Source organism: Punica granatum, chromosome 2 (assembly GCF_007655135.1).
Source record: "Punica granatum isolate Tunisia-2019 chromosome 2, ASM765513v2, whole genome shotgun sequence".
NCBI lineage: Eukaryota > Viridiplantae > Streptophyta > Magnoliopsida > Myrtales > Lythraceae > Punica > Punica granatum.
In genome coordinates, this window is record NC_045128.1 from 14,550,536 (window position 1) to 14,572,576 (window position 22,041).

The 22,041-nt window shown below is 37.3% G+C and overlaps 1 protein-coding gene across 3 annotated transcripts; it reads right to left on the reverse strand.

Moving 5' to 3' along the window:
- Positions 1-17,671: 17,671 nt before the first annotated feature.
- LOC116196136 (PHD finger protein ALFIN-LIKE 4-like) lies at positions 17,672-21,326 on the reverse strand. 3 transcript variants are annotated; one of them, XM_031525714.1, is made up of 6 exons: positions 21,034-21,312; positions 20,855-20,887; positions 19,954-19,992; positions 19,254-19,482; positions 19,030-19,165; positions 17,672-18,283 (listed from the first exon to the last, which is right to left on the reverse strand). In XM_031525714.1, exons 1-6 carry the CDS (start codon positions 21,128-21,130, stop codon positions 18,020-18,022), a joined length of 798 nt encoding a protein of 265 aa, XP_031381574.1. In that variant the 5' UTR covers positions 21,131-21,312; the 3' UTR covers positions 17,672-18,019. The 3 variants fall into 3 exon arrangements, with proteins under 3 accessions (XP_031381574.1, XP_031381576.1, XP_031381575.1); XM_031525716.1 differs by having other exon boundaries at positions 19,954-20,031; positions 21,034-21,127; XM_031525715.1 differs by lacking the exon at positions 19,954-19,992 and having other exon boundaries at positions 21,034-21,326.
- Between the last annotated feature and the right edge of the window lie 715 nt (positions 21,327-22,041).

The window sequence follows — 22,041 nt, forward strand, 5'->3', positions numbered from 1 at the left end:
GACGTGCGTCGTCGCGCACTATACCCTTTTTTGATGATTTTTTTTATTATAAGTAAATTACTTGCAACTGAAGAAAATTGCACAGAATTCCGAGAGTTCCACTTAATAAATTACATGGATTTTGAAAAATTTTACTTCAATTTTTAGTAATATTCTTGATTGCACAGTGCAATCACTTTTGTTGATTGTATCATAGAGTTTTCCTGTGAATGGATATTAACCATGTAAGTAGTTTCACAATTATTATTCATTACAGTAATCTTATTTATTATTTCGGACCATTTAAAATTTTCTTATAGTTACATGAAAAGATAGATTGAAGCTAGTTGTCTTCTGAGGTAAAAATAAATAAATAAATAAATAAAAAGCTATTTGTCTTCTTTTATAGGAAACTTTTACGATCTAATATGTTTTGATGAAAGTACTGAATAATAAGTCATATTTTAATCTTTATAAGATTTAGATGAGTAAATAGTGATATATCTATATTTTCTTTTTTTGATTTATGAATAAACAAGAAAATAATTATCTGAATATTATAATGAGAACAAAATGGGGCTTGTACATTGCCTCTAGAACGTGACCTGAATCAAAAGTTTAATTTTATACTGCAGTTTTTATCAGTAAGACTTTCTCATTCTCTTTTTTTTTTTCTTTTCTTTTTGTTATTCTGTATTAGACCCATAACCATCCTTAGATCGCAATTATACCCTAGTCTCTGTCTATCTAACTAAATATTACCAAGAAATAGCTGTAAAAGAATGCACAAGTTGGCTTTATTGTTCTTTCGAAAAGATATTTGATTAGGTGAAATGGGACCACTTCCCGTTCTTTCTCATTATTATATCAATCCACATGCAAGCTCTCTCTCTTTCTTCTCTTCTTTCGGGTGCTTTTTAGATGCTGGAAATAATTATTTAGTGACAATGTGATCAAATTTGTAAAGTTAAGTATTCTGTTGTCCTATACTTCCTCATATTTTATATATTAAGTTTTCTGAATATAAATGATTTAAGATAAAATGACCAATCATAAGAGATTTACTTTATTTAACTTTATAAAGCTAATATTGATTGTTAAGGAAAGGTTAAATGTAATTTTAAATAGTTCTTAATTTCCTCAAAATTATGTATTTTTATTTACTAATAAAATAACTAGTAGTCATTGACGTCTTTCTTTAATATTTTTGAATATATTTTCTTTAATTACAATAATAATAATTATTGTTATTTAATTTCTATACAACATATTAAATTATTAAACATTTACTATTCTACCCCTATTCATTAGGGTGTAGTCAAGTTTATATATTATATAGATTAAGGTGAATAATTATTTTTAAATAGCAATTTCAACTTTAACTTTTTTTTTAAAATCAATTGTTATATGTAATTAAAGAGTTTGGTGTGTAAGTGAGAGATCCATGTGCATTTTTTTCTTTGTGAGATAGTAATTATGTGATTGAGACATTTTAACACATGGCAACACGTGGTGGAACCCGCACGAGAATTTGGGCACATAGCAATACATGGCAATGCTTGGCGACACATGGCGAAAGCTAGCTAGGCCAAATGTTACACGTGGCATAACCCAGTTAACTATTCCAAGCATTATCTATTATATACCAATTCGAATAATCTCCAATGTACAACACTATGATTCTACCAATTCGAATGTTAAATTCGATTAAAATTTTCTTCATTTAATTGACTTAATATATAGATTCGTATTTAAAATGGTATTTAATGTACATCGCCGCAATTCTACCAATTCAAATGTTAAATTCGATTAAAATAATTTTCTTCGTTTAATTAAGTTTCTATATATTTGTATTAAAATTGATATTCAATGCACAACATTGTAATTCTACCAATTCAAATATTAAGTTTGTCTAAAATAGTTTTTTTCGTTTAGTTAAGTTTATATAACGCTGTAATTCTATCAATTAGAATAATTAATTTTATGTATTTAAGGTGAATAATTTTTTAGAATAGCAGTCATTTTTGTATTAAGGAATTCAAAGATGATTTTTTTTAAAATCAATTGTTTTACGTAAGTAATATTTGTAATTAAGGTGAATAAATATTTTTAATAGCATTTTGAAGATGATTTTTTTTAAATCAATTGTTATATGCGATTAAGGAGTTTGAGCGTTGAGAAAGAGATCCATGTGTTTTCTTTTCTGAAATAATAATTATGTAATAAAGACACGTCAACACATGCTAAAACGTGGTGGAACCCACATAGGAACTTGTACACACGGCAACACTTGGTGAGACATGACGAAATCTAAAGAGGCCAAATATTACACGTGGCAAAACAAAATTAACTGTTTTAGACATTATATATAATATATAGATTCAAATAATTAAGTTTATTTTATTAAGGTGAATAATTTTTCTAGAATAGCAATTATTTTTCTATTAAGGAGTTCGAAGAACATTTTCTTTAAAATCAATTGTTTTATGTAGGTAACATTTGTAATTAAGTTGAATAATTATTTTTAATAGCAATTAGAAAATAATCCTTTTCAAATCAATTGTTATATGTAATTAAAGAGTTTGGGCGTGTGCGGGAGAGATCTGTCAGCACCCAATTTTGGCCCACCGGCTCCAGAGGGGCAAAATCGTCACTTTTGCCACTCGTGAGGGAAGTATTTCCGATTAATTACTCAAGTATTCACGACTTTTTGGAAATAGCAAATTTGCCTAATTTAAAAATAATACTATTCGGGACGTTTTCGAATTCCGCGTTCCTCAACGTCAATTTTCAAAATCCGGGACAAAATTCGAGATTGACAATAATCTTATCGCATAATATTGATTAACGAATTTTTCTGAGCACAATGGTGATTTCGAATTATTTTTCCGACGTCCGATCAAGAAGACGGAATTTTTAATTTGTACGCGCGTCGAATTCGAATTCAAAAAAAAAAAAAGGGTCAAACGGTCAGAAGTCTGACGACTTCTGACCGTTGACCTGTTACCCCTCTTCTGGTTCTTCTTCTTCCTCGTTCATTCCTTCACGTTTTCTTTTCTTTTTTTTTTTCTTTCTTTTCTGGCAGGGACAACCGATGCCACCTCGGCTGCCGCTGCACCCGAGCCTGCCGCACGCCAACTCCTCTGCGCACGCGACTTCTCTGCACACGCCAACGATTTCCGACACGCAAACGCCATCTCTCTCTCTCTCTCGGTTTTTCAAAAAACCGGAACTCACGGACACAAAAAGAGGAGCTCGTTCGAAAAACACAGACGCTCTCCCTCAGCTCGTTCGGACGATTCGCCCTCAGCTCCCGGACTCGGACCCCCCCTCAGCTCACGAACTCTCTCTAAAATCCCTCGGCTAGCTGATTCGAAAAACTCCCAGCTCGACTTTTCGCCGAGACCGAAAGTTTGACCACGGCCGAGAAACTCCCGGCTCGACTTTTCGCCGAGACCCACAGCTCGACCTCACGCCCGAAACCCGCAGCTCGAGTCTCCCTCGCCCACGACTCGGCCGCCGAACCGCCTCCTCTCTCCCTCTGAGTTTCCGTGTTCTGCTAACCGGGTCGGTTTCTCTTTTTCGGGTTGAACAGGCATGCCATCCAGCAGCTCGGCCCGCGCACGCCAGCCCAGCCCAGCCACCGCGGTCCAGTCCGGCCCACTAGCCGCGGTCCAGTCAGGCCCAGTCTACCCCCATCGGCCCAGTTCAGCAGCCAAAGGCCCAGTTCGGCCCGATACCCCAGTTTGGCCAAATCTGGCCCAACCCGGCCCCTCTAGCAGCCCAACCCGTCCGGCGTTTTTTTTTTTTTTAATTTTTTTATTTACAGAATCACCCCTCAACTTCCCGAACTAGGTAAATTCCCGACTTAGTGGCATGTTTAGGGCTCCGCTTCTGAATATTAATGTTTGTTTGGATGAATATGATGTCAAATGAGCGTTATTGGGTCGTGGGGGTGATCGGATTCGCCCCGAACTCGATTTTACGAACTTTTCGTTTTGTCTCATTTCAGTCCAGAGGACGCATTTTTATTTTTTCAGAACTGCCCCAAATTTTAAAATTCTTTTCAAGCCAAGTCCCAGTCATTTGTACCATTTCCCATTCAGTCCTGGAATTTTTCAGAATTTTTCAAGCACTCCAAGGAACTTTTCAAGTTGTTTCAGTTTAGTCCCGGGGGCGTTTTCGCCTTTTTCAGATCCGCCCCGAATTTTAAAAATTATTTCCGTCCAAGTCCCGGCCATTTTAATATTTCCTGATCAGTCCTTGAAATTTTCAGAATTTTCTAAATCAGTTCCGGAACTTTTCGCGTCGTTTCAGTTCAGTCCTCGGGGAATTTTTTCACTTTTCAGATCAGCCCGAACTTTCAAATTCGTTCCAAAGGAGTCCTGGGACATTTTCAATAATTCTTACACAGTCCCCAATTTTCCAGAATTTCCAAATCAGTCCTCGAAACTTTATCCGAATGTTCAAATCAGTCCCTGTTCTTTAAAAGTCGTTCAAATCAGTCCTTGGGCATTTTCTAAAAATATCCAACCCCTACCTACTTGGATCCCCGACCGACAACGTTTGTGCCATGTTTAAATATTTTATTCCTGTAATTATATGTATACGGCATGACAACGTGTGTGCTTTGCATGATTTTCCGCTTTCCATGAGTCGGTGCCGTTTTATCAATTTTATCAACATTATGTTTGCGTATGCTTGTATGTGTTTATCATGATCATGGCGGCACCGATTGTGTAAATTTGCATGTTTGTTGTGCTTGACGTGATAATGTGCTCTTGATTCGTGTTTAAATGCTTTATTTTCTCGTTTTAATCGAAACCTCACATGAATCGGATTAATCATGTAAACTAGACCTAAAATCAATTTTTTAATCCCAAGATGGTTGGGAATTAGGATTCGCATCGGACGATCTATTAATGATCGGCTCGACGGTCTGAAACCCGTATATTCAGAGCATTTGGCAAAAACATTAATTAATTTAATCAACAATTCCATTAACGGGTAATTGGGACGTTCACACGATTAATTAAATCACTTGGCTCTAATAATTTTGCACGAATTGATAATAAATCGGTAACACGTGTCGATAGGTTGCAAACATGCGTTGGTGCCCTTTTCAAAACTTGCAAATTTTATAAAACTCGAGACACGTGGTTCGATGTGACATGGATGTCTAGGAAGGACTTGCGCGTCTCGACTCGAGGCCTTACCTGATTTCAGGAAACTCAGGTCGGGACGTGGAAGTTTTTCTTAGATCACTTCCGGATAGATTAACCGATCTTTTGGCTCTTTTAGGGTTCTTGACAACCCTGGAAAGTCCACGGGATCGGTTAGCGCCGGTCACAGGCCGAGGTGGCCCGCACCGCGTAATCTCTCTTTCCCGAAAATAATTTTTACCTCAAGGGCAAAATCGTCTATTTGCAACTTAGCGACACCCCTAGGGTTAGAATAAGAGAAACATTACGGTATCAGGGTAGGGATGGGCTACCTATCTAAGCGCAGGTTCATCTGCATAGCCCGCTCTATCCGACCGATGAGTTTTTTCGTTATTCTAGCATAGTCTCGGGTAGTTAGTTCGGTAGATGGGCTCAAAATACAAATACCGGATTAATTGTGTACTTGGTTAAGACGAAAGCGGGCAATAGCGGGATAGGCACTAGGTTCTAGGATTTACGGGTGGAATCAATGTTCGGTAATAACTTGTAACAATCGTAGTGTCACAACATAGAACAATTCTAAAAGCAACCCACTAACACAAGACTTGACAACAGACGTCACGTACATCAAGTCCTCAAAATAATGCCAAGTGCGAAATACCTTCCCGAGGCGATCCTTGATCGATTTCACACCTTGTACCCACTTTGTCTGTTTAGGGTAGGATTTGCATGCCAAGATACCCCTGTTAATAATTGGTTAATTCACGTAAATTCGGCAATAATAAAAACCCCATTGTTTGTTTATTTATGCCCGTTTTGTTACATTCTTGCACTTGTTTTGTTATGCGGATCGAGCCCGATCCCTTAGGATACGATTCATAGGGGGTCCAACGCCCCAACCATAGATCACGGGGTCTAACCCCCTAACACCGAGCGCGCATCTTAATTTCAATTCCAGTCTTTTCAAACCACACGGTGGGCACGGGTGGAATAATAACCGAACGCGATTCGACCGGGATTCAATTGTTGTAATCTGTATTTTATTTATTCGAGAGGACAATGTAAGGATTTATGTTGTACATTTATTCATGTAAGAATCCCGGTCGGAGAGTAGACGGTTGGAGTGTTTCTTCGAATTTACGGTGTCAAAACGCATAAGATGAGCGGAACTTAATTAAGTGGTAATTAAATTAAAATGGCAAGCCTAGACAAGCTAGAGTACCGAAAGGGCGTGTGGGATATAGGCCAACACGTAATAGAACCCCCGAATTCGGAACCTCGAGTTCCGCAGACCATATGCCTTAGCAATTAGGTGTACCCCGTACCCCTAGACCCAGGTAACTTGCCGGCCCTCGACCTTCGGGTCGTAAAATGGCAAGTGGCGACTCCTTCTCATGTGCGTCCGTCGCGCGTCCCCGGGAAGGTGGACACTCCCAAGCCGCGTTTACTTAGGCGCGCGCATGCGTGCCCCGACGAGACAAAATTCGGGTGCGCACAAGATCCATGTGCTTTTTTTTTTCCCTCGAGATAGTTATTATGTAATTGAGACACTTCAACACATGGCAATATGTGAGGGAACCCACATGGGAACTTGGACACTCGACAACGCTTGGTAACACATGGCGGAAGTTAGGAGAGGCCAAAGATTACACATGGTGGAAGTTAGGAGAGGCCAAAGATTACGCATGGCGGAACTTGATTAACTATTTCAGGCATTGTATATTATATATATTTGAATAATTAAGCTTATGTAATTAAGGTGAGTAATTTTTTTAGAACATCAATTCGAAGATATTTTTTAAAAATCACTTCTTTTGCGTAAGTAGTTTCTGTAATTAAGGTGAATAATTATTTTTAAATAGCAACCTAAGCAAATGAAAAAAAATATCAAATTTAATAGGGGAAAATAACGTCATGTATCCCGATCTTTACATGTTATCTTAGTTTTATCCCAACGTCGAATTTTTTCTGAGTTATCTTAACGTTAATGGTTTGGTTTCAAATCTATCATGCCGTAAAAGTTCCATCCATTTTTGACGGAAATGCTGACGTGGCATGTTAATTACTTACGGAGCTGACGTGGAGAGTGTGTAAGTCCCAATATAATGAAAAAATTACACCAGATATCCCAACGTTTTTGTTGTTTCTCAGTTTTATCCTAATCTTTTGTTGTTTTCTCAATTCTATCCCAATCTTTTACTGTTTTCTCCATATTATCCTAACGGGTTGGGATATATTTGAGAAATTATGAAAAGATTTTGGATAAAATTGAGAAAAAAATAAAAAATATTGGGATAAAATTGAGAAAATATTAAAATGTTGTCAAGCAATTAACGCGTCAAGTTAGCATTTCCATTAAAAATGGACATAATGTTTATGGTGGGATAAATTCGATACCAAACCATTAACGTTAGGATACCTCATAAAAAAATGATGTTAGGATAAAACTAAGACAACATGTAAAGGTTGTGATAGATGTTGCAATTTTCCTAATTTAATAGATACATCGCAGTCTGGAGGGGCGGATGCAAAATTCGAATTAAGGGGTGGAGGGAGGGCAAAAACCATATGTATATTTTCTTAAGACATTGTAATTGTAAGAGGAGCGACTGCCCCCCACCACAACCACCACCAAGCCAAACCCCGGATCCATCCATGTTGGTGTTGGCTTGATGCTAAATTACCTTGGATGCCTATTACTCTTTTAGTTACACAATTCGACATGCTACAAAACGAAGGATGATTGTGTTGTTTAATTAAAATTAAGCACTGATTTTGTAATTTAACCTAAGGGAAAAGTAATTCAAACAAAAAACTATCAAAAATGCAAAATTGTATAGGTAATAGGGACATACAATATTATTAAGGGATCAAATCCCACATCAACATTAGCTATAATCTTAAGTTTTTACATGTTTTTTGTTTCAAATGACAACGTACTTTTTACAAAGAGTCAAACGCTGATTAGTGAAGAGTCGCTTAGGTGCTTATAAAAAGAAGAATGAGGAGATAAAAAGGTAAAGAGCAATGCAAAAACATTATGATGATACTCTAACACTTTTTGACAAAAAAAGGTTGTAATACGCATTTTGACAGCATGTTGACATTTTGATACTAAAGTAAACTTTTGTTGTAATAACACCGACTTAATATAAATTAACAAGGCATATGTTGAGAAGTGTGTGCCGGAATGTGAGTGGATCAAAATTCGGTACTTGTCCATTAAATAGACCGTAGCAACACTATTCTGATCACTCTCTACCACCAGCTGTTGCCGCCTACCACCATTTCACCCGCTGCTGCCCTTCTGATCACTCTCTACAACTAGTCTCCTTTATGCGATGGCCTAAGGCGGTTCCTCCACCCATTGCCTAGTCTTGTCCTCCGAATGGAAACATGCCCTATTGCTGTTAAATCAGAATACCGACAAACCACCTGAGAATTGCTCGTGAGAAAACGGATCATCAAGAACAAATAGATAAGTCCTCGAGTTATGAGTACTTAATTTTGACCATCCGTACCTATTTTTAAAATTTGTACGAGTTAATTGGCAATATTTCTCCTTGCGGAGACGCACGTGTAAAACGGATTTCGAAAAAAATGTGACGCCTACTCTCCGAAGACCTTATTTTAAATCTAATTACTCGTAATTTTTAATAAAAAAAGGCACGATAAATTTTATCCGATTAAAATCCTTTGATTCATATATTTTATCCAACAGGACAAGACGGAGAAAAAGATATTTTCACGTAGCGAAAATATTCATGTCGAGGTGGTTTCTAGTTAGAAAATATTTTCTAAATTGAGGATATTTTTTGATAATTTTGTACCCTCCAATGTGCCTTAAAAATCATAAAAAGGGTGACAATGAAAGATTTTTGAAAGTCTGAGGGCGAATGTGTTATTTTTGCCAGACCAAACCAATTCAGTTCAACTTATTCAAGTGAGCTCCCATTGAGGTGGAAATTTAGAATAAGGGCGCTGTTTGTTCTAGTGGGGCACGGGTACTAATCGGGCCACGCGGTTTGCTCCCCCGTAGCTCGAATACTAACTGCACCGCGCGGTTACTAGCTGCGTCTGCGGGCTAGTTGTCCCAACGGACATGTTCGAACAGCTGGATCTGTCCAGAGCTCTCAAATTTTCATAAATAAATTACATTTTGTTCCTTGACCTGTCGAATTTTACAAAACACTCGACTCTCATTTCCCTATAAATAGAGGGTCATTTGTAGATTTTTGGACTTTTCATCATTCTCATGTGTTGAGACCTGTCAAATTACTGACCCAAAATTCCTAAATTAAGCGTAGGTTCTTGTAATTAGTAGGATTTTTGAAGAGCTTAGTGCCCGATTTCGACGATTCCAAGCTCGGTGATTTGAAATTTGCCTGAACTAAGGTGAGAAAGGCGACAAGCGCCTCTATCCAGAGCTGGAACCGAGCTATTTAGCTCGTGTTTTGGTTGATTTGGGTTTTAATTACGTGTATATGTATAGATTAGATGACTAGGTGGGTAGATTGTGTATATTAAAGCCTAATTAGGATTAATTGGATAGTATCATGCTTAATTAGGATCAAACTTGACAATTTAATCTTGATTGTGCTTGGGAAGAGACTAATTGCATGTTAATTGGACTCGATTTGGTGTTAATTGAGTTGATTCATGTATAATTAGGACAGATTAGTTGTAACTAACTTGTATATGTGCTAATTAGTTTCTAATCGGATTAAATCGTGCTTAATTACTCGTGATAACATTCTGGTCGTGTGGTGATTTAGTCCAATTTGGGGTCAATTGAGTCTAATTAGGCTTGAATTGTGTGTAATCGGCTTACCCACAAACTTGGCTATGAGTAATTAGGCTTGAATTAGCTTAATTTGGGGAAATTAGCATAAAATCGGGCTTTGTAACATTCTGTAATTTTCCTTAAATTAGGCTAGGGGAGCTAATTTGGTGATTTGTAGCTTGATTAGGCTTAATTAGGTGTGATTAACTTCCTATTACTTAAGATCTTGCTTAATTAGGTTCAAATAGCTTTAATTAGCTCAAAATCAACCTCTTAAACATGATAGAAATTTTTTGCCGAAATGATTCGAGTCTTAATTGATCGATTTAAGGGCTATTATGCTTAATTAGGTGTTAATTATGTTGATTATTCATTCCCCTTGTGTAATAGGGCTTAATTGTGTCCAATTCCTATAATTTGTGCTTCAATTGATGTATCGAGCTCATGAATGTATGAATGATGTGTACGGCCGAGTGGATTAGGGTCCAATTGAGTTCGATTTCGCTTACTTAGAGTCTAATTATGAGAAATTAGACCAATTCAGATGAAATTGACTTAATTAGTGTTTCAGCCTTATGAATCATAGTCCAATCGAGTCTAATTGAGTGTCCTTAGGTTTGATTAAGTGTAAGTAGTCAGGATTGAGTGTATGACCGAAGTTGTATGTGATTATTCGAGTCAAAATTGGTCAAACTGTGAAAATTGTAAGTTAATTTGTAATAATTATGTATACTTTGCCTAATTCATGGGTTTGGGCTAATTAGTGATTTAATTAGGAGTCTTAGGACCTATGAAGGTCTTCGTGATCTTGAGGGTGTATCATTAGGACTTGGGGTTTCCTCAACATGATTAAAGTCAACCACTTGGATTAATTGGAATAATAATTCGGTCTTTTGAGTGTAAATCGGTTAAAAGGGGTAATCATGTGTATTGACACATGTCACGGTGATTAAGAATAATTAACTAATTAATTGAGTCTTAGGATCTAAATGAAAGGTCAAATTGACCTTGAGGGATTAAGATCATTTTTGTAGAATTTGAAAATTAATTGGATAATTCATGTAAACAAGACTTTGTTGATAAAATCAGACATAAATCGGAAAACCGTGAATAAAAATTAGTAGATATAGGAAATTAATTTAGAAATTTTCTAGGTTAGGGGCATAGGCCCATATTTCCTTTTCGGGCTTTAGGCGCCACTTGGCCCATTGGGTGAATACTTCGCATGAATATATGGTCCATGTATGTATGTTGGCCTAAATATATGGTCCATTTATCTTTCTTGGTCTGAATGTGTAGCCCGTTATTCAAGAGTCGGATTGTATAATTATTTAAGCATGTATATCGTGCGGAGTCTGTAATTCATTCTTTAAATTCCTTGTACATTCGCAAATCCACTCAACCGTAGGATTAAATAACTTGGCTATAAATGATAAAAAGTGTTACAACTAGTAGGAGCTCAAGAGGGTACCGAAAAGAGCAAGTTTTTGGCTTGCAGACATATCTCTAACAAATTCCCCAAACTTATTTCTCTGGTTAGAAAGACCGAGTCAAACTTAAATCCTCATGCGATTAGTATCCTGACCCCGAGGCGACTTAGGTGGCTCATCAGCCAAATAAAACGGTATAGTGGCGACTCCAATCCCGATTGAGTCTCAGGCAATGTGAACTAATAGAACACTTAAGTAATAAGTTGATGGCGGATGCCCAAAAATCACGCCGTGTGACAACTATATATCATGTGTGCTTTAATTTTGCCTTTTTCAAGTATCAGTTTTACCAAGTCTCTATGGATTAAAAGGTTGATTCTTTTTTCAAGATAAGAATATAATATGTCACTTCGAGTCATTCGTTTGTTTCTTATAAAGGAATAAGATTTTTTGGTCATCAATTCTAGTATTATTACGAATCAAATCCTTCATTGGCATTCAGGGTATATATACTAAATGAGAAAAATATGATCTTAACTTTGTACATTTTTTTTTAGTTTCAATTGGCAACATACTTTATGCTAAGAGTTAAGGCTAACTGGTACAAAGTTGCTTGGGTGCTTATAGGAAGGAGAGTGAGGCGAAAAAGGAAAAAGGCATGTAAAAAGACCGTGACAATACTTTGATACATTTTGACAAAAAAGGTTGTCATGCGCATTTTGACAACATGTTGACATTTTTTTTATATTAAAGTATACTTTTGCTATAATGACACCAACTTAATATGAATTGACATGGCATGTGATGATAAGTGCATCCGGGAAAATAAGTGGATCAAAGTTCAATAGTAATTGTCCAGTTTCATAGAGCATAGCAACACTATTTTTTCTAAGATTGAAGAGATATATGTTAAAATTAGATTTTGGTTTAATTTTTTTTTGGTTTGTAACTATTTAATGTTAGTTGTATGCAATGCAAATGTTGATTCTCCCAATGAGGAGGTTCTTGATAAAATTACATAGTTTAATAATGAATAAAAAAGATGCCAAGAGGGATCTTATGATGCCATTAGAACCATCAATATTAGAGAAACTACTAAAACAAAGGTATCAATGCAACTATAAGAGAGGCAAAATTCAATCTAATTGAAATCTTCTAAGATTGAAAAGATGACATTTGTTTTCTTCCTTTTATTTCAAATGGCACCACAAATTTTGCAAGCAGCCAAGGAGTGATTGGCAGAGGGTGTAAGTGTCCCAGAGTCGAAGAAGTTGTCAAGAAGGTGAAGTGGAAGAATCACTGGCAGAGGGTATTTTAGGACATAGTGGATGATATTCGAACCAATAATATGTTATTCTTTGTAGCAGAGGTAGAACTTTTATTTGTTTCTCTACTTTTATCTTTATGTGATTTAGCGTTCTCTCAATTTTAAGAGGCAAAACTCGTTGAAATTATGAAGCATATGGAAGAGGTGCTTGTAGAAGTACATCCCTACCATAGTTTTTAAAATTAGAACGAAAGTTGAACCGGTTAAGTCATGGGTTAATGGGTTTTTTAGGTCAACTAAGTTCAATGGATTGGACCGAATTTGAGAAAGATTATTAATAATTTACAAATATATGTAATTTAATAATCTAATTAGTTAAAAAATGAGGGATTTAAGGTTGAATACATCTTTATTTTTTCATCTTCAATAACTGAAAAAAAAAAATACAAAAGAAAAATATAAAGTGAGCTGCTATCGTACTCTCCTTTCTATCTCCACTAAAATTTTCCTACATTCAAAGCAAAAGAAAGCTCATAGAGGAAGAGACCCCTCCAACTCCTGCTTTTTTCGATCCTGCCTATTTAATTAAAGTTATGGTAAAGCTCGGTGGTCTATGAGGTCGGTGACTCCTTTCCCCCTCTCTCTACCTCTCCCACCACTCCCTTTTCCTCTCGTTGAAGTTCCGTGCTGCTGTCTACCCTCAAATCCCTCGCCTTCGAGCTCGAAGAGAGAAAAGGAGAAAACCTCGAGCACTGGTGGCCATATCCCAACCACCATTGTTGATATACGGCGGTCATCTTCCTCACTTGGCCGCTGAAAGGAAGCTCAAATTAGAACCCACATGGGAACATGCACACATGACAACGTTTGGTGACACATGGTGAAAACTAGAGAGACCAAAATAAGAATCTTCCAACATTTCTAACCAAAATGACAATCTGTCACTAATTTAACTGAAATGACCATTTTCTAACAAGATGACACCAAACTATCCAAATTCCGTTCTAACCAAAATAACAAGCTACAAGACCAAACTTATCAGCAATAATTGTACCAATAAGAGGGCAGTCTGCTTTCTGTTTTGCTGGTCAATAGCACGTTCCATCATTTATGTTGTGCTCTGGTTCTCGGCCTCTACTGTTGCTCTTGATGCACATCTCTCTGCCGGTTACTCTACAAATTGTTATGTATGTGAGTTTGTTATTGTTGTTTATTCTTTTGCACTTGAGCTCCTGCTTGTTTTTGGACTGCTGCACTGTCCTCCATGCCTCCCTCTGTATACCCTCATATGCTCACCAAGCATCTAAAACAGCATATACAAGCACATAAATATCATCCAATAAGTTTTATAATATATATATATATATATATATACACACACACTTATAGTGTTTATTCAGCTACACTTACATGAATATAATTCAGTCTACTTTCACCATGTAGGATTCCTAACCTTTTGTAGGCTTGTGCTATTTCTCTATGTATAAGTGTCTCCAATGTGAGTTCTCCTTTCCTGTTTGCTTGAGATGTTTCACTCCTTCGAATTTGTAAATGGAATCACTTTAATAATACTAGTATATTTACAAGAAAAATGATTATATAAATAAAAGCCAAAACCTATAGGTTTGGCCTGCCTCCATAAATTGAAGGCTATTACTTGTACTATGGCCTGAATCTCCACTGATTGTGATTGCCTTAGCTCTATGTTCCCTCTCTTTACTACCCCCATTTTGGTCATGCTGCTCTATTGAAGGGTACCCTAATCTCGGGTAGCTTGGTTGCCCTTGCTTTGGTCAGATTGCTCTACAATGCCCCCAAATCCAGAAGTTTTCCCATGTTTAGTGATAACATGGCTTCCCATGTTCTAGTCCACTTGACTGTCGATGTTTTGGTCCACTTGTTCAGTGGGCCTTACTTTAAGTAAAACTAGAAGTAACTTGAATTTTAATGAAATAACCAAGAAATAACTTACTTCGGGAGCTGTTTCAGAGTGTCTTTCTAGGCATGTCCGTCTGTTATGATCATACTAGTAACATACGCTGTACTTCATCTCCGTTCCTTTCCTTGATAATTTATCACCACTAGGTTCTGGTTCTTGCTCACTAATGTACTTCTTTCTCTTTTTCTTTGGCCTCCTTGGTTGTTTTTTCACATTGGGAGGGAATAATGGATCTCCTTGCGGCTTGCCCCATACTTTCTTCATGTTCAATGGCTTCAAGGGTTGTGCATAGGTTTTGAGGTATATTTCTTTCTTCTGCATCTCATTGACATAGTTTTCAGGGGTCTCCGTCAATCTATTAGTGCAGCTAATAGCATGGAGGTATGGAATTCCTATCAAATTCCACTTTCTACAAGTGTAGGTCCTGGCAAGTAAGTTCACAATAAATCTATTCCCAAAGTGGCCAACCTCGAATGTTGAATGTCCACATATGTGGGCTCACAGAACCTAGAGCTAAAAGTATTTTTCTCAAGCACCTTTCTTATCCTAGGGCGAAGCTCATCAGCGGAGGCCCTACACTTATCTCTATTATTAGTTATCCTCTGCATCATTGCAATTCTAATGTTTTCCATCATATCTATGATAGGCTTACTCCTAGCAAGCAAAATGAAATTATTAAAACACTCTCATATATTGTAGTCAAACACATCATACTTGGGCCATTCATTAATATATGCACGACAGAACTTGCGGACATCAATCCCCTCCGCATTCAGCACTCTCATTTCAGCCACTGTGTTCTCAAACATTGCCACAATAGTACTCCTAACATCCATCTAAACTAATCACTGGTCTACACCCTTCTAGAAATCCCCTCCTTAAGGAATCAAAACATACATAAAATCTCTTAAAACCTAACAAGTGAGTTAGTTGTCCCTCTGTCAAATACAAGGATCAAATGTGATGTTCTTGTATACCTTATTCAACTCTGCCACATAAGAGGGCGGCAGGTGATAGTGCTCATATATAGTCCCTTGAAGCATCTTCCCCACAAGTGACATGGTTCTATAACAAGTGGCCTTTGAAACTATAACCCCAAACTTCTAGTTAACTTCTCGCATTAAATCTGAAACCTTGAAATCCATATTCATTCAAAACTTCTATAAAAAGTGTTTGGCTAGCCAATCATACGTAAGTTGATTATTCCTTGGATCCCTACTACATGAGTATAATCAGTCAACGTTTTAACTTGAAATGGCTCTCTCTTCAGGGCCCAGATAGCATATATTCTCAATGGGTAGTTTGCTTTGCAAATTGCCTCTATCTTGTTCTCCCCTGACTTTAAGAAACATAGAGAAAAGTCATTATAAATGGCATAATTTTTCTGAGCATTCCTAAACTGAGTAGGACTCTCAAACATCAAGCCTTTTACAAACTTTAAGCTGGCCATTGCACACTTGGCTTTGAAGACCTGAAGCCCCTTAAGCCTCTTACTGCTTCGTCCCTCACCATCACTTATATTGGGAATGACTCATCACTAAAATCAACATGCTCCTCACTCTCATATCCTTCTTGTGCTCTGTCCCTGCTCTAGTCTATCTGCCCCTGCCTTGCTCTATTTCTCTGGCTCTTCTTCATTCTCTGACTTTAAACAAACTTGTTATACTCATCATCATTACTTGAATAAGCATCACTTTCCTTTCCTTCTGCGAGTGGACAATAATCAATATCATCGTCGTCATCATCATCATCTTCTCCACCCTCAACCAACCAGTCAACATCATTAATATCAGCATCACCATCAACATGAAGAACACCATCTACAACATGATCACCATCGTCATTTCTCCACGAGTGATAATCATCGGAGTCTTTCCTATCAGCTTCAACATAAACATATGTCATCTCATATTTTATCCCAAACTCAGTCATCTCCGAAACTTCTATATTTGTATTCATTTCTCTCGGACTAGCCTCTCAACTTTTGAGGGACTACATACTACATCTTCTTCAGTTCTTTATAGCCATATCACATCTTTTTCTGTTCTTTATAACCAAAGTTATCCAATATTCCTCTTAGTTCAAACCACAACATATTATCCCAGTCTTTAGCTAATATGGTTCTTTGACCTCCCAAATATCTCACAGCAGGCTTGAAATGCATCACCATGGTGAAGAATTAAGCCAAACTATGTTCCCTTGTTCAAGCATTAAATAATGGATTCAGTTGGCAGTTCTCTTCATTCAAATATTTTCTTCATCAAGCAAAACATTGATTTACTTACAGTATCCTTCATAATTTCGAAGATTATAAAAGGAATGGAGGGAACAAACTCGGGACCACAGACCACCACCTGCAAACCAGTAGGAATTTCTTAAGCAATTTGTCAGCTTCCAATGCAGAAAGAGAAAACAAGAAGCTTCCTACGCAATAAAGAAACAGGCAAAACTCGAGTCCACAACTCAAGGAGGAATCCGACAATAGAGAACCCTCCCACCTTCGATTTGCTGCAATTTGGGACCAATGACACTGTGTTACTGCCAATCAAGAGCACTAGCTCAGCTTCCTCTATGTAATGCCACCTCCATAGATAGATTCGAATAAGTAAGTTCATGTAATTAAAGTGAATAACTTTTTTTAGAATAGCAATTGTTTTTGTATTAAGGAGTTCGGAAATGATATTTTTTTTATCAATTGTTTATGTAAGTAATATTTGTAATTAAGGGTAAACAATTATTTCTAAATAGCAATTTGAAGATGAATCTTTTTTTTTTTAAATCAATTGCTATGCAATTAAAGACTTTGGCTGTGCCAGGGAGAGATCAATGTGTGTGTGTTTTTTTTTTAGAAATAGTAATTATATAATTAAGACACTTCAACAAATGATAGCACATGATAAAACCCACATAAAAACTTCGACACATGGCAACATATTACAATGCTTGGCGACAGATGATAGAAGATGGAAAAGCCATAAATTACACGTGGCAAAACCTGATTAATAGTTTCGATCATTATATATTATGTATAGACTCGTAATTTTCTATCTAACTTTCAAAATCTTTTGAAATATATATAACATCTAATAAATTTCTCATCACATACCCGAATCAAGCGGCCAAAAAATCCTATACCATCAAACATTCTGCCTCTCGCAGCGTCCATCAACCAACATGCCAGAAATAACATGGAAGCTGAAAGCAACAATACGAATAGAAAAGAATACAGACAAAACCTCAGGGATCGTTAAACTACATATATATCTAAAGGCAGTAGCATCCGAGAATGCCAAAAGTGTTTCGGTCCATCAAGTGTTTCCTACACGACAAGCACAAAATGAAAACTACCCAACCACTAAAAGAGTTAGTTTAGTTCCTCCAATTAACACAGAATTACATTTGGGGGTGACCAAGACCTACCCGTCCCTTCTTCCCCTTTTCCTTTACTTTCATTTATTGTCAAGGCCGAACCCTCTTGTTGCTGCAGGAGGGACATTTGTACTGCTTGATGTGCTCTGCTCGGGCAGGAGTTATTTTCACGCACTTCCCGTGGAACCACTTCTCGCAGATGTCGCAGCAGATCCAAAACTCGTCTGCAGCATAGTTCTCCCCGCAGGCCCCACACAAGGTGTCCCCGTGCTCCTCCTCCTCTTCCTCGTCTAGGCCCTCATCCTCTTCCTTTGACTGCATTGCCTTTGAGTCCTTGCCTGACTCCGACGATCTCTGTTTTTCCAATTGCGTGATTGTAAAGTCATGAGTGTGGATTTGCAGGCATATTCATAGCAAGCAAGCATTCCATAACCAAAAAGTAGATTTCAAAAATTAGAAACTGTAACACCACATTTTCCCTCACCCTCTACTCAAGCACATAGTGCACACTTGATGATCCCTCCATCCCTCGCTCTGGACTATAAGTATATGCTAAAAGATCTTCTACATATTCTAGTAGCTAAGCCACACAATGAACATTCATTTGACTCCATACAGGACTTGACATTTGTTCCACCCTAAACCCTTATTTATCAAGAACAAATGCAAAAACCAGATATATGCTGATCATTCAGAAAGGCTTTCTAAATAACTAATAAACAACTCTACTTTCAAATATTTATGGATAAATCTTGCCAACAATGGCAAACATAAAATGTTCCAAAACTGAGACTGGTGAACAAAACCATCAACTCAGGGATGTTGCCAGATTAATAACAATCTCTGAAAGTCCACATAAATTCTAAACATCTGAAAAGCAAAATGAGCCAAAGCTCCTCATAGAAAACAGTGGAGTACTACAACGTCAGATGGGTTCTATTAAGGGAATATGCACGCTTGCTAGGTAGCCATTAGAACGCATTACGTCCTAGAAAGTCTGGTGGCATCATAGAGGCATCCTTAAAACAAAATCAGCCAAATACAGCCAAAGGCACATTAGTTGACGGCTTCAGAAGAAAGATAAAAGAAGAATCTCTTACCCCTTTTGAGCTTGACTTTGATTTGCTGCTACTGTGATTAGAAACAGATGACTTCTCCTTCGGCAGTTTCTTTGCAATTCCAGTTACAACTTCAAATATTGTAGGCAAATCATTAACCATGCTAAAAAGACGCTTCCTGCATAAGAGAAATGTAGTAAGTCCCCAAGATACTAAATCCAGAAATCACAAGCACAGATAAACCACAGCCACGATGAATAACAAACCTGTCAGCCTTATCAAAACCAAATCTGGCACCAAAGTAGAATGCCACAGCCAACAACCATGCGTCACTATGAACAGCAACTAAGGACAGCCAGTCCTTCTCCTGCATCCCATCTCTTGCAAAATTGATGCCTAAAGCAGGCTCGGGCAGCTCTGGGGGCACCTCTTCAGCGGGCAAATTAACTTCCCATGTCTCATTTGGATATCCATAGAGGCAGAGATTTTCCTTCTCTGGAACACATAGGAAAAAAACCCAGTATACGGATAAAAGATAAATTAGCACAGTTTTCAACAAAAGAAAGATATAGATGTATATGCGTGGAAAAATCAGTCCACTAGCAGCGAAAACCTCCTAAACAAGAACTAACAGTGTCTCTATCTCTCTCCTCCTCTCTAACAAGAACTAAGAATGTCTCTATCTCTCTCCGCCTCTCTATAAATCCTTAATAAAATTATGAGCAAACTACAAGCTCTATTTTGAATAATTTCAGATTGGCATTATGAATTAGACCAGCAACTCCTCAGTATAACCGGCTTGTATGCTAAGCTATATTTTACTAGAATACCAACACTGCTGTCATTCGACATCTTAGTTAAGCAGCTCAAAGAATATGCATAATCAGCTCGATTCATTCAAAAGAAATGACTGGAAAATGACAAGAAAACTCCAGGTGAAAGTACAGGTATGCATAAGAAAGTCACCTTTTTTCATAGAAAGTACGTTAGGCCTGCAAGCACCGACTAATTCATAAAACAGTAAGTCGATTCAAATTGCATCAGCTGAAGAATGAGTTGCAAGGATTAGAGGCTTTTCTATATTAAAGACAGCTTGTACTCAGACGAATAAAATGAGAAGCTTTTCCTAGAACCTCAAATCACGTAGCGTTTCAAGATCAAGAGAGGTTATCATGATAGGAAAATGTAATTGCCAGAGGACAGCATCTAAACATGAATATCAACATAACTGATGGACGGCCCTGACCCTGACAGAGAGATCTGTAGCAAGAGGAACCAAATATGAATAAAATCTTAGTGAAACTATAAAAATTCTAAATGCATAAGATGGCCACCGATAATTCCTAAGTCGAGCATCGAACAAGATAAACAAAAAACCCGAAGTTATTGCAGATTATAATAATAACTATTGCTTGTCACTGATCAAGCCAAAAGGAGGAGAAAAAGCACCACCCAACTGATAAAGTCAGGAAACCTTTTAATTACTAAGCCTTTCCCCCCTTTTCTTTTCTGGATAAATATTTACTAAGCTCGTCGAACCCACTTACTTGCATTGTCGCGGGATACAAACTAAAGTTCATCTAAGCACATTGTATGCATATATGGTACTCATATAGCAGTGCAGCCAAAAGGAGCAAACTTTAACACAATTCACCAAATGCAAACAACAATTTATCGCTTAGAGATGATTTTCTCCCAAGTAATTCAAAGAAAAAAGAAACCACTACCCTCAGATTAACTAAATAAAGGAGTTCATTAGGATTCAAACTTTTACCCAAAATTGAAAATTTAATTTATGAAAAGAAGAAGAAGACGACGATGACGACAAGTTAGAAGCCAAAAAATTCAAGAAAGTGAAAACCCTAACCCGGATCACACTGCTGGTAGAATTCCTCAACATCTGCAAGGGGAGGGCGAACAATAATTATCAGCAACTACTGCGAAATGCAAGAATTCAGAGAAAACGCAGAGAGAGTGGGGGAAATTGGGGAAATAGAAGGCGAGAAGAGTGAGTGAGTGAGTGAGCAAGCATGCGAAGAAAGAGACCAGTGGTGAGGGCTTTGATCATGCCGGCGCGGCGGCCCTTGAAGTCCCTGAAGACCTCCTCCACGGTCCTAGGGTTGTACTGTGCGCCTGCGTCCATTCGGGTCAAAGCCAGCAACCGCCCTACTGGAATGGAAACAAAAGGCTCCTCCTTTGGAGCCCCCAGAGCAGTGAGAGTTGCAGAGTATCAGAAGGAGGGGACGTTAATGGAGCTGTGGACGCAGAGACAGAGCCAAAAGAGCAGACATTTCCCACGGGGAGAGAGAGAGAGAGAGAGGCAAAAACGAGGACAAGTAGAGGGAGAAAACGATATTAAAAAAAATACAAATATTATTGAAAAAACTATCAAATTGACGCACCATATTGTTCCTAATTCTCAATTTGATACATGAAAAAATTTTGTCATCAATTTTATACACAATATTCGTTTCCGTCTATCAAAATGCTCAAAACGAGGTTGTAATGATATTTATTTTTAAAAATGTAGATTAAAAACTATATTATTTTAGGCATTTTAATAAACGAAATCGAACGTTTCGTATGAAATTGATGACAAAAATTTTTCATGTATCAAATTGAGGGTTGTGGACAAAAAGATGTATCATTTGATAGTTTTCTCTATATTATTACTTTGCTCCTGGAATTAGTATATACTTTCTTTTGTTTTTTATTCTTTGTAATTGTAATTGGGGTATCCCCGATTAATCATCGGACCTCGTGAACTCCGTGTAGTGTATGAGACGGGTAAGTTGAGCCTATTGGACTGGCAATTGCTCAAAGGGTTTTGATTTGGGATGGACTAGTTATTGATATCCTCATTACCACTGGAGCAAATTCCTTGAGATTGTGATTAGTGTATATTTCACCTTTTTTCTGTCTTGATTTTATTTCCTTGAGATCACAGTAATATATGCTTATATAATCCTGAACGGATTTGTATCTAGTCTTGTTTTTAATGGATTTCAAATTCCTACGTTGCATGTAAAGTTTGCTCAATTCAATGTTGACAGC